Consider the following 15,872-nt stretch of genomic DNA (forward strand, 5'->3'; position numbering starts at 1 on the left):
CACAGAGAGTAAGACAGCATGGCAGTGCATGAGCGGCAGGCTGAGGTGCCACGAGGGCCCCGTGAAGGCTGGGCAGCAGGACACACTCCGCCTGGTCCCTCCTCCCTCACATGTGCATGCAGCACCTACTGTGCGCCCGCCAGTGCGATGAACAGAGCAGGCACCGCCCTCCCTGTCCTCGTGGAGTTGACATTCCAGTGGGGAGCGGCCAGGGGACAGGCAGGAGTGCGTCGGGTTCCCCGAGGAAGGGAGAGGTGGTCCCAGCGTTGACGGAGGGCTCCCTCCCATGGAGACTTCGCAGGCCCAGCCTGCTGACCAGGCCTGCCCCTGCTGGACCGTCACGTGGGGGTGGGCTGGGGTGCACTGGCTTCTGGATGGGCAGGGGGGACCCAGGAGCCCAGCCCCCACCCCACAGAGGTACCAAGGGAAGACCGCATGGAAGAAGAGGCCAGGCCTCCAACTCTCCTGCCCACCCACCTACCTCCAGTGCCATCTCCTCCATCCTGGGCACCTGGCTGGACCAGTACTCAGAGGACTTCTGTCAGCCCCCGGACTTTCCCTGCCTCAAGCAACTGGTGGCCTATGTGCAGCTCAACATGCCCGGCTCTGACCTGGAGCGCCGTGCCCACCATCTCCTGGCTCAGTTGGAGCACGCAGAGCTCATTGAGGCCGAGTTGGAGGGTGAGGAGAGCAGGGTGGGTGCATGTAAGCATGTGGGGAGGCATCAGTGCTGGACGCGCAGTGAGGAGTCCCCAGAGACTGGTGTTGGCCAGGAGCAAAGTCTGGCCTCCGACCACCCATCTGTTCGACTGCAGTCAAAGAAGACATCTTGTTGTGGGTTCCTGGGCTGGGGCTTCTCTAGAAGGCAGTGGCATGTTTTCTGCTTGGAAAGGCAGGCATGTTGCTGAACTTTTTTCCTCTTGTAGCTCTGTCACCAGCTCCAGTGCCAGCTCTGAGACCAACTCCCGATCTAGAGCCAGCGCCAGCACTAGCTCTAGTGCCTTGTCCAGTGTCAGCTCCAGAGCCAGAGCCAGCACCAGCTCCAGAGCTAGAGCCAGCACCAGCTCCAGAGCCAGAGCCAACGCCAGCTTCAGAGCTAGAGCCAGCTCTAGCGCCAGCTCCAGAGCTAGAGCCAGAGCCAGTACCAGCTCCAGAGCTGGAGGCAGCTCTGTCACAAACTCTAGAGCTAGAGCCAACACCAGCACCAGAGCCTTCCTGGCCTTCGTCTGTGGCTGCAGAGAACGGGCTGAGTGAGGAGAAGCCTCACCTCTTGACGTTCCCACCTGACCTGGTAGCGGAGCAGTTTACACTGATGGACGCGGTGAGCGACTCTTCTCAGCAGAGCGGGGCAGGGTGCACCTTCCTTCTGGCCTCCGCTGCCCACACCTGCCCTTCCGTGGGCCAGAGCTGATGTCCCAGTTCCAGTCCCAGTCCCAGTTTCTCTATTACAAACCCTGTGACCCAGGGAAGTTTCTGCACCCCGAGGCCTTGATTCCCCTCCGGGCTGTGGAGATGAGACCCCCCCATCTGTGTGGCAGCACAGAGCGGCTGTGGAGATGCAGTGAGCTAGAACAGGGGAAGCTGGGCAGGGCCTGGCCCATTTGGTGAGGGTGGGGAGCTCACTGGGGTGCGGCTGGCTTCATGGGTTGCCTCCATCTGCCTCAGAGGCCCTCTAGCCTCAGCACTTCCTAGGCGCCTGACGTGTGCTAGAGGCCATGGCAGACAGCAGACAAAGCCCCTAGTTGTAGCCCCCACAGTAAATATGAACCTGGACAGGGGTCAGCCCGGAGGCAGGATGGAGGGTGGAAAATGCTGCCTGGGACGTGCCAGTGTGAGCCTCTTCCGGTGTATGGAGTGAGGGTTTTGCTGGTGGGAATGCTGCACTCTTGCCAGTATTCCATCCTGGGTCATCCCGTGCTGGGTGCCTTCAGAGGACAAGAACAAAGCCAGGGACCCCCACAACGCTCCAGCCACATCCTCAGCTTCCTGAGCTCCAGCTTTGACCAGGGACCCTGCCTGGGACTGGGGGAGACTGGAGCTGAGCTGGGGTGTGACAGAGCCGGGTGACACTCCCTCTGCTCCCCAGGAGCTGTTCAAGAAGGTGGTGCCCTACCACTGCCTGGGCTCCATCTGGTCCCAGCGGGACAAGAAGGGCAAGGAGCACCTGGCTCCCACCGTCCGTGCCACCGTCACCCAGTTCAACAATGTTGCCAACTGCGTCATCACCACCTGCCTCGGGGACCGGAGTGTGACGGCCCGTGACAGGGCCAGGGTGGTAGAGCACTGGATTGAGGTGGCCAGGGTATGCCTCAGAGGGCCCAGGAATCCCTTTTTTGCCTTTATGTGCCCTCAGGGTGTGGTTTGTGGTCCAGGCCCCTGCACAGACCCCAGGCTCTTCCTTCCCAGGGCACACTGGCCTTGACTCCCACATCCACTGTCTGGGTGCTCACTTCCTCCTCATGCTTTTTCCTTGGGGTGAGCCCAGATCCTCCTCCCTAGGCGTGTTACTCATCGGGTCCCAAGTGTGCCCTCCTGGGCTCCCTGGGCATCTGTCCCGTCCGGGGGGGTAGTCCAGCTGAGGGGGACTGAAGCCGGAGCAGGGGGTAGCTCCAGCCGCACCTCCCAACCCACGTTCTCTTCTCGCCAGGAGTGCCGAGTCCTCAAGAACTTCTCATCACTCTATGCCATCCTCTCTGCTCTGCAGAGCAACTCCATCCACCGACTGAAGAAGACGTGGGAAGAAGTTTCCAGGTGGGCAGGCCTCTCTCTGCAGGAGCTCCCGAGTGGACCAGGCACCTCCCCGGGGGCCAGGCATTGCCCCCTCAGTGAGCCTGAGACCTGTCAGGAGGCAGCAGTCCTGGGGGCACAGACCCCTGGTAGGCGGGATCTCTAAGTGTCCATTGGCCTTAGGCCGGCAGGTCTGCCTCAGGACTGTTTCCTTATCTGTCAGGCACTGGACTGAGTCACCTTGGAGACTTTCATGTTTACTTCACAGCCACACAACTCTGTCCAGTTGAAATCAAAAGTGGTCAGAACAGAGCTGCTCAGTAGAAATGGGAATGGGGCCCAGGTGACCAACACGAGAGCGCCCCTCCCCGGGCCCAGCAGAACCCTGTTTGGTCACCACTCTTCCAGGAAGTTTGGGTCTTTAGGTTCTAAAATAAATACTCACCACTCCCCCAACCCCCAATTCCCTACTTTCTCCTTCCTCCCCCAGGGACAGCTTCCGAATCTTTCAGAAGCTGTCAGAGATTTTCTCAGATGAGAACAACTACTCACTGAGCAGAGAGCTGCTCATCAAGGTAAATGGAAGAGGGGACAGGGGGCGGTGTTAGCATCTTGTCAAGTTTCTTTGAAAAATTCCAGTCCTGTCTTGTCTGGACTCCAGGGAGAGAGGGGTCTGTTTGCTCCACAGGCAGGTGGAGGGCATTTTTAGGGACAGGAGGCCCTGCAATGGGATGTTGTGGGGGTGGCTGGCTCCAGGAGAGGTGGGTGAGCAGGCAGAATTTGCAGGTCTCTGCTCCCTCACTGGTCCTTTCCACTGGCACTTAGCTTCTTCCAGGCTGGTGGGTGGATGGGGTCAGGTGTGGGGGTCCCTTCCCTCCCCAAACCAGCCCAGCCTGTCCCCAGGAAGCCAGGCCCCTGCTGCTCCTTCTGTCTGCACTGTACTTCCAAGGGGCAGACACCTGCCCGCCCAGGGACCGGGTATTGCAGGAGATGCCCAGGGGCCAGATCCCAGAGGGGCTGCCTGGTGTTGGGTCCAAATGACTGGACCGGGGAGGCAGGTCTAGGTACCCATGGGACTCCTCACTCTGCTCCTGGGGCAGATGCTGTGAGTAAGTCCCAGTGGGTCCTGTTGGATTCTCGCCTCGTGTTAGCCATGCCTCATGTTAGCCACGATGGATAACCCAGAGTGCTGTGAAAAGTGTCCGGGAACTAATGAATTCGTGATGGGTCCTTTTTGACCTGATCTCAGAAGCTTCCATAGAAAAGAAGATGCAAAATGTCACTACCCAGTGCCCCTGGCGGCCTCAGCTCACCCTGTCAGACAGAGGTGGCACCTGGGACACCCTCCTGAGTGGGTGGAGGCGGAGCACCGTGTAGGGGAGCATCCTGCAGGGCTCTGTGGGAACTAAAGGCTTTGCCATGGCCTCGGGCCCAGCCTGGGGAGCAGACTCCCCACTGGGTGCTGGAGCAGACAGGAGCTGCTCAGCAGGCCCCCCAAGAGTCCTCATCCCTCTCTTCACGGCTCAGCCTGGCACACACCCAGAGGCCCTGAGGATGGGACCCTGGTCAGTGGTGGGAGTGGGGAGTGAAGGCGTCAGGGGCAGGGCCTCCAGCCTGGAGGGAGGAGCCTGCTGTCCTCTGAGTCCCTGTGGGGCCCTGGGTAAGTCGCTGCCCCTCTCTGGGCCTCAATTTCCTCATCTGGAAAATGGGGCAATGATGACCCCAGGGTGCTGACCTCACAGGGAGATAGTGGGGTTCAAGGGAGAAAAGGAATGTGGGTGAGTCTTGTGCAAGGCCCCACCTTGGAGAGGGCAAGGGCAGAAAGCCACAGTGACAGGCGTGTGACACTGAGTCCTCGGAGAGCCCAAGAGGCAAGTGCAGCTCCAGCTGTGCTGTCCCGGGAGCTGGCTCAGGGGTTCAAATCTAGAATCAGAGCACGCTGGTGCTGGCAGGAGCATTTGCCCCAGTGACCGAGGTCCGAGGTCAGGTCTGCTGGAGGGTGAAGTGCAGGGAGGTGGCTTCACTGACCCCGTCCTCAACCTTGGCAGGAGGGGACCTCCAAGTTTGCCACGCTGGAGATGAACCCCAAGAGAGCCCAGAAACGGCCGAAAGAGACGGTGAGTGTGCTCGAGGCTGGGAGAGAAGGAGGCCCGCCTGGGAGTCGGGAGAGGAGGGGGCTGGCCTCCCAATCTGCAGAGGAGGGGCCTGCCCCTGAGGCCTCCTCTCCTGCTGCCGGTGGCTGACAGGCCTTGTTAGACCTGGCCTCCCCTGGGCCCTGTGAGGGCCATGCCCGATCAGCTGGTGTCTTGGGGGAACTAGTTACAGACACCAAAGCAAGGCCCGGAAGAGCCAGGCTCAGGGGAATTTGGGAGTGAGGAGCCAGGGACCATAGGCCCTTGGGCATTTGCCAAATAGCAGGCCTGGAAGGTGACTAGAGGGTTTGGGGTCCATGGACACTAGGAGGGGGATTTGGGAGAAACAGCTAAAGGTCCCCAGGCTGCTCCAAGTGGGAGGCTCGGGATGGGGGCTGAGGCTGAGGGGCTCTCAGGAAAGGGGCCTTGGGCACTGCTCACAGCCCCCACCCCGATGTCACAGGGTGTCATCCAGGGCACGGTTCCCTACCTGGGCACGTTCCTCACAGACCTGGTGATGCTGGACACTGCGATGAAGGACTGTCTGTATGTGAGTGAGCCTAGGGGCGGGGGCGGGGCAGGGCCTGAAGCCAGAGAGCAGAGCGCCCCTCACGGAGCCCTGAGCTCAGCCCAGGCTCACCTCGTCTCCTGAGACCCCTGCCCACCCGGCCAGCCCTGTGTGCCAGGGCACCAGCCCTTCTACCAATGAGCGAACAGCTCGGTACCCGGCTGCTGGGGCTCAGAGCTGCAGGAGGGTGTAGCTGAGCTGGACACAGCCCCTCCTTTAGGCTATGGCCATGGACAGAGAGAGGACAGGCCCTCCAAGGTTGGGCACATGGTGGCCCAGCTGGGCCTTCTTGCCTGAGGCCTCAGTTTCCCCCTCTGTCCTCAGAGGCTTGGGTGGGAACGTCCCTGAGCCTCTACCCGCCCACCCCTCAGCGCCCAGAACCCACCCCAGATCCTGGCATGTGCGTGCCCTGCCCCCTGGTGTGTGCTCTCTGTAGTGCAGCCCGAGAGGGCAGGAGGGGTGGTGATGGGCAAGGGGACACTTTCTGATGGATGTTGACTGTCTGTCTTCCAGGGGAGACTGATCAACTTCGAGAAGAGGAGGAAGGTGAGCAGCCGCAGCCCTGGGGTGCGGGCTTCAGAGACCCGCCTGGGAGAACAGCCTTAGCTCCAGCTCCCTTCCTCTGACATGTATGGGGAGACTTGGGTACAGAGAAGGGGAGGACCTCTCCCACTGGAGTGTCGGGGACAGGCGGTTAGAATCAAGGACAGCTTCCTGGGGAGAGGCTGTCTGAACCCAGCTCTGAGAACAGAGTGGGGCCTGAGCAGGAGCAGAGAAGGGAACTTGTGAGTGAAAACCCTAACCCCGCCCAGTCATCACTTTCCTGTCCTCCCCTCTGGCCCCAGGAATTCGAAGTGATCGCCCAGATCAAGCTGCTCCAGTCGGCCTGCAACAATTACAGCATTGCGCCTGAGGAGCACTTTGGGGCCTGGTTCCGGGCCATGGAGTGGCTCAGCGAGGCTGAGAGGTGAGGCCGGGCAGGAGTTGGGCACAGCATGGGCAAGCTGTCCCTGGGGGCCAGCTCCAGAGAGCCTGTGGTTTGGGTCCTTGGTCAGCATGGGACCTGGTTGCCTGGTGACAGCTGGGCGCCTGGCACTGGGAGGATCAGCTGAGTGTGGCTCCTGGTAGCCTCATGGCTCCACTCTGTCCTGTAGCTACAACCTGTCCTGTGAGCTGGAGCCCCCCTCTGAATCAGCCAGCAACACGCTCAAGGCCAAGAAGAACACTGCCATTGTTAAGCGCTGGAGCGAGTGAGTCCAGGCGGGCAGGGCAGCTCCCTTGGGGCTCGGGAGTTTCTGGCTGGGCGTGGGCTCTGGGAGTCAGACAGCTGGGCCCTGGGATCCCAGCTTCCCTGCTGACCAGCCCTGTAATGGGGTGAGTCACCTCACCTCTCTGGGCCTCGGTTTCCTCCTGTGGATAGAGTGGTTCTAAATAATATATCAGCCCATGGGAGCCGATGGGGTGCTGGTGACGGACCGAGCGCTTGGCATGATGCCTGGAGCAGAGTGCAGGGGGCAAGGGGTGGGGTGTGTCCCAGGGGAGGCCCTCTAAGTAACTTGGCTTTTCCATGCAGCCGCCAGGCCCCCAGCACAGAGCTCAGTACGAGCGGCAGCTCCCACTCCAAGTCCTGTGACCAGCTCAGGTGTGGCCCCTACCTCAGCAGCGGGGACATCGCTGATGCACTCAGCGTCCACTCAGCTGGCTCCTCCAGCTCCGATGTGGAGGAGATCAACATGAGCTTTGTCCCAGAGTCCCCCGATGGCCAGGAAAAGAAGGTGACTGCCCCACCCCTTCCTTCTAGCCCCTCCCTTCTCAGGGCCAGTGTTCCCCACTCCGCACCCACAAAGGGGCTGAGAAGCCCCAGCTCCTGAACAGAGCCCCTGGAATCTCCCAGAGCTGGACACCGGCCTGGGCACCCTGCAGGGCCCGGGGCTTCTGCTGATGGTGCCATCCCCACAGTTCTGGGAGTCAGCCTCCCAGTCGTCCCCCGAGACCTCCGGCATCAGCTCAGCCTCCAGCAGCACCTCCTCCTCGTCAGCCTCCACCACCCCCGTGGCCTCCACCCGTACCCACAAGCGCTCCGTCTCCGGGGTCTGCAGCTACAGCTCCTCGCTGCCCCTCTACAACCAGCAGGTGGGCGACTGCTGCATCATCCGTGTCAGCCTGGACGTGGACAACGGCAACATGTACAAGAGCATCCTGGTGAGCCCCACAGGCCGGCCCCTGCGTCCCCTCCTCTGCCAGGCAGCAAATACGTACTGAGCACCGTGGCCTGTCCCTGCCCTCCTGGAGCTGGCCTTCTAGTGGGTCAGGAAGGACGGGCAGATACCAGACACAGAAACGAAGAAGCCAGGGCATCAGTCAGCGCTGAGGGCGGTAGACGGAGGGGTTTAGATGGAGGCCAGGGAGGGCCTCACTGATGAGGCCCCTGAGGGCGCAGGGAGTGGTGTGCAGAGCCCGAGGCGGGAGTGTGCCTGGGGGTTAGGAGACCAGCAGGGGGCCCGAGGTGCAGGAGCGAGGGTCAGGGTAAAAGTTGAGGTCAGGAAAGTGCCGGGGGCCTGGATCTTGTTGGAGAGAGACAGGGGCCACTGGAGGTTGGAGCAGAGGAGGGACAGCAGTGACTTTTGACTTCTCGGGGGCCGTGGGCTGATGCTGGGAGGTGCAGGGAGCTGGTGAGGAGGCTGCTGTTGCAGCGAGGCGGGGAGAAAGTGGCTGCAGCAGGCTGGCGGCCATGGAGGTGGCTACCAGGGTCAGACACTGGCTATAAATTGAAGACAGAGATCAAGCCAATGGAAGCTGTCTGGGACTCTGCTCGTCCTCCAGAACTCGGGCTGCCAGTGAGCCACTTGCACGCCCCCACCGCCATCCACCCACACTGTGTCAGGTGCCCCGTAACACACCTGCCTGTGCTGCGCTGCTCTCGCTGGCAGGAGCTAGCATGATTGTCATGAAGTTGTCCCCTGTATGACCCTGTGTCTAAGGCCTGCCTGTACTCCAGCCCTCTGGGGGGAGGCAGCAGGGGTCAGCCTGTGTTGACCACCCCTGCACCCTCCAGCTCAGCGCAGGCCTGGCTCTTAGGCAGCCACTGGGCATCCGGCTGGCTGGCTCTTCTCTTATCTCCAGGGCTGGGACCAAATGCCATCTGCTCTCTGGGCTCATTGAGACTGTTGTCCTGGAGGGGCAGGGTCAAGGGGGAGCAGCCCCCAGGGGCGGCAGTTCTCCTAGGTGGCATGGGAGGAGGTGGCAGGCGTGTAGGGGAAGGAGGAGTAGGAGCAATTTGAAAAGACCCCTCCTCACTGCGCAGAGGACTCCCCGGGGGCAGGAGAAGGTGGTAAGGCCCCCATGGACCCAGAACCCAGCCAGAGACTGTGAGCCCTTGTGCTCGGAGGTTAGATGGCTCCGAGGGTCCCTGGCTGCTGTACTCTGGGGGAGCTACTCCAGGACCCTTGCCCTGATGGCCTGTCCCCCACCCCAATCCAGGTGACCAGCCAAGATAAAGCTCCGGCCGTAATCCGCAAGGCCATGGACAAACACAACCTGGATGAGGATGAGCCAGAGGACTATGAGCTGGTGCAGATTATTTCAGACGATCGAAGTAAGTCAGGGGCTAGGCAGGCGGGCCACGGAAATAGGGGGATAGCACCGTGTCTCAGCTCCAGGCCCACAGCCTGCAGTCCCAGAAAACATGCCGCCAGAGTGGGAGTAGGCCTTCTGCATGCACCAGTCCCTGGCAGCTGCTGGGCTCCTGTCACGTGCCCTTCCCTGGACGTGAACAGGCAGTGTGAGACCTCGTTCAAAGCTAGCATCGCTGAGAAATAAAGAGAAAAGTGTTTCTCCTGGGGCAAGGCATCCAGATGGCCAAGCCCACAGGCCATTCGGAGGGTCACTTTCTGCCTGAGATGGGAAATGTGTGCTTGAGAAAGAATTGTGACTGCCATGGACCTCAGCATCAAATACGTTAAAATCTTCACACATGCGATACTGTTTGAGTCTGTTTGGGCTGCCATAACAAAATGCCACCGACTGTGTGCTTATAAACAACAGAAATTTATTTCTCATAGTTCTGGGGCTGGAAGTTAAGATCAGGGTGCCTGCATGGTCAGGTTCTGGGGAGGACCCTCTGCCGAATTGCAGACTGCGGGTCTCTCCCTGTGCTCTCACGTGGTGGGAGGAGAAGGGAGCTCTCTACGGTCTCTTTCATAAGGGCACTAATCCTGTTTGTGGGGCTCCACCCTCACGACCTAGTCACCTCCCGAAGGCCCCACCTCCAAGTACCATCACGTTGGGGGTTAGGACTTCAGCATATGACTTGCGGGGAACACAGACATTCAGACCATAGCAGACACGACAAGCGAAACAGAAGGTCCATACAGTAGTCCCCCCTTGTCCATGGTTTTACTTTCCCCAGTTGCAGTTAGCCAAGGTCAGCTGCAGTCTGAAAATATTAAATGGAAAATTCCAGAAACTAACAGTTCTTAAGTTTTAAATTGCACGCCATTCTGAGTAGCATGATGAACTCTCGCACTGTCCCGCTTCGTCCGTCTTGGGACGGGAATCCTCCCTTTGTCCAGTGGGTCCACGCTGTAGACGGCCCCTGCCCGTTAGTCACTCAGTAGCCCTCTGGGTTATCAGACCGACTGTTGTGGTGTCGCGGTGCTTGCATTGAAGGAACCCTCATTTTACTTAATAATGACTCCAAAGTGCAAGAGTTGCAAGGCCAGCAATTCAGACATGCCAAAGAGAAGCTGTAGACTGCTTCCTTTAAGTGAAACGGCGTAAGTTCTTAACATAATAAGAAAAGGAAAAATGTCATATGCTGAGGTTGCTAAGATCTGTGGTAACTTTTATTATAGTATATTATTATAATTGTTCTATTTCATTACAGTCATGCATTGCTTAATGACAGGAATTGACAGGAATATGTTCTGAGAACTGTGTTAGTGATTTTGTCACTGCAAGCATCGCAGAGTGCACTCACGCAAACCTACATGGTGTAGCCCGCTACACACCTAGGCTCTATGGTGCTAATCTTACAGGACCACCATCATGTATGCGGTCCGTCGTTCACTGAAACGTCCTTATGTGGTGCACGACTGCGTTAGTTATTGTTGTTAATCTCTTCCTGTGCCTAATTTATAAATTAAACTTTATCGTAGGTACATACGTATAGGAGAAAACCTAGCATATACAGTTAGATACTATCCGTAGTGTTAGGCATCCACTGGGGGTGTTAGAACATATCCACTGTGGAAAAGGGGAGACCACTATATTCTAAAAACTGGGAAAGGGCAAGAATCAAGAAGAAAAGCACAGACTCAGAGCCAGACAGCCAGGGCTCAGAGGCTCGAACAGGTTCCTGAAGTCCTCTGTGCCTGTTTTCTCATCCCTGGAAACGGACCATGTGCACATGTGCCATGAGGTTAGCTGTGAACATGACCACCACTCTGCTTCCTGTGTACAGCAGGCTCGAGGCCAGAGCAGATGAGTGGGAAATGGGAGGATCCAAGAGCAAGTATCTGCTGGGCGCCTGGTACCCTGGAGTGTGGGGTCCCCTCTGGAACCCAGTGCAGGAGGCCTGGGGAAGGCCTGCCCTTCACTGGGCCTCAGAGCCTTTGTCCTGAGTAAGGCAGGATTCAGGGGAGGTGATCTGGATTCTAGAAAGACTATTCCAGCTTAAGACCCTGATTAGTGAAGGCAGCAGGGGGAACGAGTTGGAAGATCCTTTGGATAACCTCCAGACAGGTGGGGACTTCTAGAGTCAAAGTCCTTTCTAAACAAGGGTCATTACGTTTCATCAGTGCCTCAAAGAGTCTGTCCTCAGGTAGGCAAGTGTCATTAAGAGGGGTCCTTGATGGTCCTGCAGTCGAGTTGGGGGTCTCAGGTCTCTGGCTCAGGCCTGCCCTCAAGGGTTGGGGCTTCCTGTGGGGCCCCCATAAGCACCACTGACCCTCCCTCTGCACCTCCCCCACTAGAACTGAAGATCCCTGAAAACGCCAATGTGTTTTACGCTATGAACTCTACTGCCAACTATGACTTTGTCCTAAAGAAACGGACCTTCACCAAGGGGGCAAAGGTCAGGCATGGAGCCAGCTCAACCCTGCCTCGCATGAAGCAGAAGGGACTCAAGATTGCCAAGGGCATCTTCTAATTGGTCCCTAGCGCTGGCCAGCCACAGGACTACCCTTTCAGGGTTTGGCTAGCCATGCAACTCAGCACTTACGGACTACAGTGGCCCAGGCCACGTGGGCATCGTCTGCCCAACCTGCCAGCCCAGGCCACCCCCAGACTCCAGCTTCACCCTGAACCTCTCCTGCTGCCGGGATTGACGCCTGCCAGTCGACAGGCTGACCTGGCCTCCTGTGGACCACTCGCTGCCTTAGGTGCCTTCTGCTCTCTGGAACCAGAGGACTAGCTGACTTGCCAAGGAGCGCTGCCAATGGACACAGAGCCCTGCCTGGCGCTGCCGTCTGTACACCTCTCTCACACCTTCCCAGGTGTGGGTCACTGCCACCTGTGCCATGGGCATCCCAGGGCACCCACCCATCCACCAGGTCTGACCACTGCAGTTCTCTCCTCGTGCCCGCGGGCACCAGCCTGTGCGCTTCACAGGGGTTGCGGCCCCTCCTCCCACCACCCTAGCCTTTCTCAGGCTGCACCAAAGATTCCATCATCAGGGCCAACTGAGAGTGAGGGGGTCTCACCCACCCCCTACCCAGCCCTCCCGGGAGAGGAGAGAGAGACCCTCTTCACAGACCACTCTTCACCCGGTGAGTGAGGATGGTCTCAGCCGAGTCCCACTGATGTTGAATCTCGTGACACTTGAAGTGCCATTCACTGCTGCATCCTGGGCTTTACGAGACCACACGAGACGGGGGTTAGTGCGAAAGGGGGGTTTTGGGGGGGGGGCGATTGACTATTTGTATAAAAGGAAAAAAAAAAAAAGTTTACCAGTTGGGGAGGGGCAATATTTATTTGTTGTAAATAGCAAATGCTAGACTTGAATATTATATTAAAATCCTGTTTCTACTATAGCCTGGAAATTGTGGTTCTGTTCTTTCATTTCCTGTGCTAATTTAAATGAGATGCAGACTCTCACATTCTGTGTTCAAATAGGAAATCTTGCAGGGTTATTGGTTTAGTTTATGCAGGAGAAGCGAGAAGGGCCAGCCACCCTTCTCTGGCTTATGTAAACAAACACATGCATCCACCTTTCACAGAGCAGACATTCACCTCAGTATCATTCATCTGCGCGACGAGCTGAGACAGCCCCTCAAAACCTCAGGTATTAGAGGAGTGGCCCCGTGGCCGAGTGGTTAAGTTCGCGTGCTCCGCTGCAGGTGGCCCAGTGTTTCGTTGGTTCGAATCCTGGGCACGGACATGGCACTGCTCATCAAGCCATGCTGAGGCAGTGTCCCACATGCCACAACTAGAAGGACCCACAATGAAGAATATACAACTATGTACCGGGGGGGGCTTTGGGGAGAAAAAGGAAAAAATATGAAATCTTAAAAAAAAAAAAACCCTCTGGTATTAGAGATTGAAACTGCCTTCACAGGGCAGAGTAACAGCCTCTGAAACTTGGGTATCTTTAAAAATAAACATTTGTGGCAGAAAATGGTAGAGTAAGAAGTTTCAGGGGTCTGTCTCCATGGAAACAACAATTAAGCTAGGGGAAAAAAACTGTCAGAATCAATAATTTGGGGACTCCGGACCCTCATCAGAGACAACAACCAGTGCTTGATGAAGGGCCTTGCTGATGAATTTCAACAATTAAGGACATCTCTGCCAGCTCACACACTGAACCACCGAGGCAGTGGGACAGAAGCTTCAGCGACTGTACGTAACAAGGAATACAGGCTTTACAAAAATACCTTGGAAAGGTCACCACAGAAACGGAAGACTGCAGCCCTCGTGCACAAAGACAGTCCTGGGGAGGGGGAGAATCTGATTTCCAGAGTTACCACATTATAACACTCAATATCCAGTTCTCAACAAATCACAAAGCATGCAAAGAAACAGGAAAATAGGGCCTTCACAGGGGAAAAAAAGAATTTGACAGAAGCTGTTCCTGAGAAAGCCAAAACATTGAAATTACTAGTCAAAGACATTACATCAACTGTCTTAAATATGCTCAGTGAGCTAAAGGAAGCCCTGGACAAAAAGGAAGAATCAAGAGAATGAGGCAAGAAAAAATAGGGAATTTAATAAAGAGAGAGAAGTTATAAAAAGAAGCCAAATAGAAATTCTAGAGCTGAAAAGTGTAATGACTGAAGTGAAACTCGCATTGGAGGGGTTCAGTGGCAGAGCTGAGCAGGCAGAAGAAAATCAGTGAACTTGAAGATAAGGCAATTGAAATTGTTCTGCCTGGGGAGCAGAAAGGGAAAAAAAAATGAATAAACATGAACAGACCCTGAGGGACTTTGGGGGACTTGATTAGATGTAACAACATATGCATAATGAGGGGCCCAGGAGAAGAAGAGAGAAAGGAGCAGAGAAATTATTTGAAGAAAAATGCTGAAAACGCCCCAAATTTGATGAAAGACATAAATCTACATATTTGGAAGCTCAATGACCTCCAAGCAGGATGAACTCAAAGAGAGCCACACCGAGACACATTATAATCAGATTGTTGAAGGCAAAGAGAAGATCTTGAAAGTGGCAAGAAAGAAGCAATTCGTCACATATGGGGTCCCCGATAAGATGAACAGCTGATTTCTGGTCAGAAACCATGGCAACCAGAAGGCAGTGGGATGACATATTTCTATTTCCAGTGCTGAAACAAAAAGAACTCTATATCCAGGAAGCTATCCTTTAAGGATGAAGAGAAATTAAAACATCCCCAGATAAACAAAGTTAAGGAAGTTTGTTGAGTAGACCTGCCTGCAAGAAATGCTAAAGGGGATCCTTCAGACTAAATCAAAAAATACTAGACAGTAACTTGAAACCATATGGAAAAATACGGAAACCAGTAGAGGTAACTGATAGGTAGGTAGTATGCACCTGTATTGCACTTTGGGTTTGTAACAACTCTTTTTTTTTCCTGTATGATTTAAAAGGCAAATTCATAAAACAATAAGTACATATGTATCTTAATGGGAACAGAATGTATAGGAGATAATCCATGAGAATAAGCATAAAGGAGAGGGATGGAGCTGTGTGGGAGCTGAGTATATACTACTGAAACAAAGTTGGTATTATTCAAACTAGGTTGTTATAAATTTAAGCTGTCAATTGTATTCTCAGAGGCAACCCATAGAAAATAGTTTTTTTAGAGATTCCAGGAAAGAAAAGAAGGGAATAAAAATGGAACACTATAAAAAAATCAACCAAATCCATAAAGAGCAGTAATGGAGCCTCACCATGTTCGGAATGAAAGGGCTAACACCTGGCCCAGTGGGGAGCCCCCAGGACCCTGACAGCCTGCAGCCTGCAGCTTGGTGAGTATTTTCAGCTTCATTCCCCGAATACAGCCTGTAAACGCAAGAGCCAGATGAATTGCGGGGCAACCCTGAGTTGTCCTGACAGCAGTAGGTGTCACCAGACACACAGCAGGCCTCGCCTCTGCCAGGGAGCCCTCCGTGCAGCCCAGGGACGGAGCATACACCTGGATCCCTGACACAGCCTAGCCATCCATGGCGTGATTTCCTGAAGGACAGGCAGGCGCAGCTGTGAGGGAAGTGCCGTGTCCCAGGGCCAGGGGGAGGCACTGGGGTCAGAGGGGTTTCTCCTGCAATTTGAGGAGGTTCCTGAGAGTAGACCGAGCAGGTGGAAACACTTAGAGAAGTCGTGTGCTTACTAATGTGGCAGAGGAGGGACATGTTGCATCTTTGGGCTTCCACTGGCCAAGAGCAGGGGCAGTCGGGACAGGCCTGCCCTGCAGCAAGGGTCTGTCTCTCTTAGTCTTTGGACGGGAGATCCCCTCTTCACACCTAGAGCCCTTGACCAAGCCAGGAAGCCCAGAGCAGCCACCGGGGTCACAGGCCAGTCCAAGGGTGCCCTGCTCCTCAAGGGGACAGGTTTGCCCCGTCCAGCTCTGCTGTGTGGGGCAGCAGGACTTGGCCCCCAGACCTCAGTGCTCCATCTATGGCTGGAGAGGGAAAGAGTGGCTGGCTGGTCCTCTGGTGTTGCTGCCCCATGCACACACCAGGACTCCGGAATCTCCTCTCTCTGAGGTCTCACCCCTGCGCCACAGTAACTAAGGACTGTTGTGAGCACTGGCTTTGGAGTCTGGTTTGAATCCTTACTCCGATGACCTGGGGCACATGACCCCCTCTCAAGGCCTTGCTTCCCTCTAAATATCCATAACTGTCTAAAATGGAGATGTTCACATGCCCACCTCATGTGGCCCCCGTGGGGTCAGGCTGGTTAAGCCCTCGGTGTGGTGCCTGGGTCTAGACTTCCAGAGGTGGAGATGGCCTTGACTCTGACCTCTGCCTCCCCACAGC

The 15,872-nt window shown here is 56.1% G+C and overlaps 1 protein-coding gene across 7 annotated transcripts in view; it reads left to right on the forward strand.

The window, feature by feature from the left end:
• RALGDS (ral guanine nucleotide dissociation stimulator) overlaps positions 1–12,465 on the forward strand; it is a 48,035-nt gene extending 35,570 nt beyond the window's left edge. For all 7 annotated transcript variants that reach the window (XM_044778472.2, XM_044778474.2, XM_014863372.3 and 4 more), the window contains exons 5-18: positions 488–681; positions 927–1,321; positions 2,087–2,302; positions 2,648–2,751; positions 3,218–3,302; positions 4,776–4,844; positions 5,323–5,409; positions 5,941–5,973; positions 6,273–6,394; positions 6,582–6,677; positions 7,001–7,202; positions 7,387–7,629; positions 8,908–9,022; positions 11,400–12,465. In XM_044778472.2, coding sequence (XP_044634407.1) covers positions 488–681; positions 927–1,321; positions 2,087–2,302; positions 2,648–2,751; positions 3,218–3,302; positions 4,776–4,844; positions 5,323–5,409; positions 5,941–5,973; positions 6,273–6,394; positions 6,582–6,677; positions 7,001–7,202; positions 7,387–7,629; positions 8,908–9,022; positions 11,400–11,575 — 2,137 coding nt within the window. In that variant the 3' untranslated portion in view covers positions 11,576–12,465. The remainder of the gene's footprint in view (positions 1–487; positions 682–926; positions 1,322–2,086; positions 2,303–2,647; positions 2,752–3,217; positions 3,303–4,775; positions 4,845–5,322; positions 5,410–5,940; positions 5,974–6,272; positions 6,395–6,581; positions 6,678–7,000; positions 7,203–7,386; positions 7,630–8,907; positions 9,023–11,399) is intronic.
• The last annotated feature ends 3,407 nt before the right edge of the window (positions 12,466–15,872 follow it).

Source organism: Equus asinus, chromosome 10, assembly GCF_041296235.1.
Source record: "Equus asinus isolate D_3611 breed Donkey chromosome 10, EquAss-T2T_v2, whole genome shotgun sequence".
Classification (NCBI taxonomy): domain Eukaryota; kingdom Metazoa; phylum Chordata; class Mammalia; order Perissodactyla; family Equidae; genus Equus; species Equus asinus.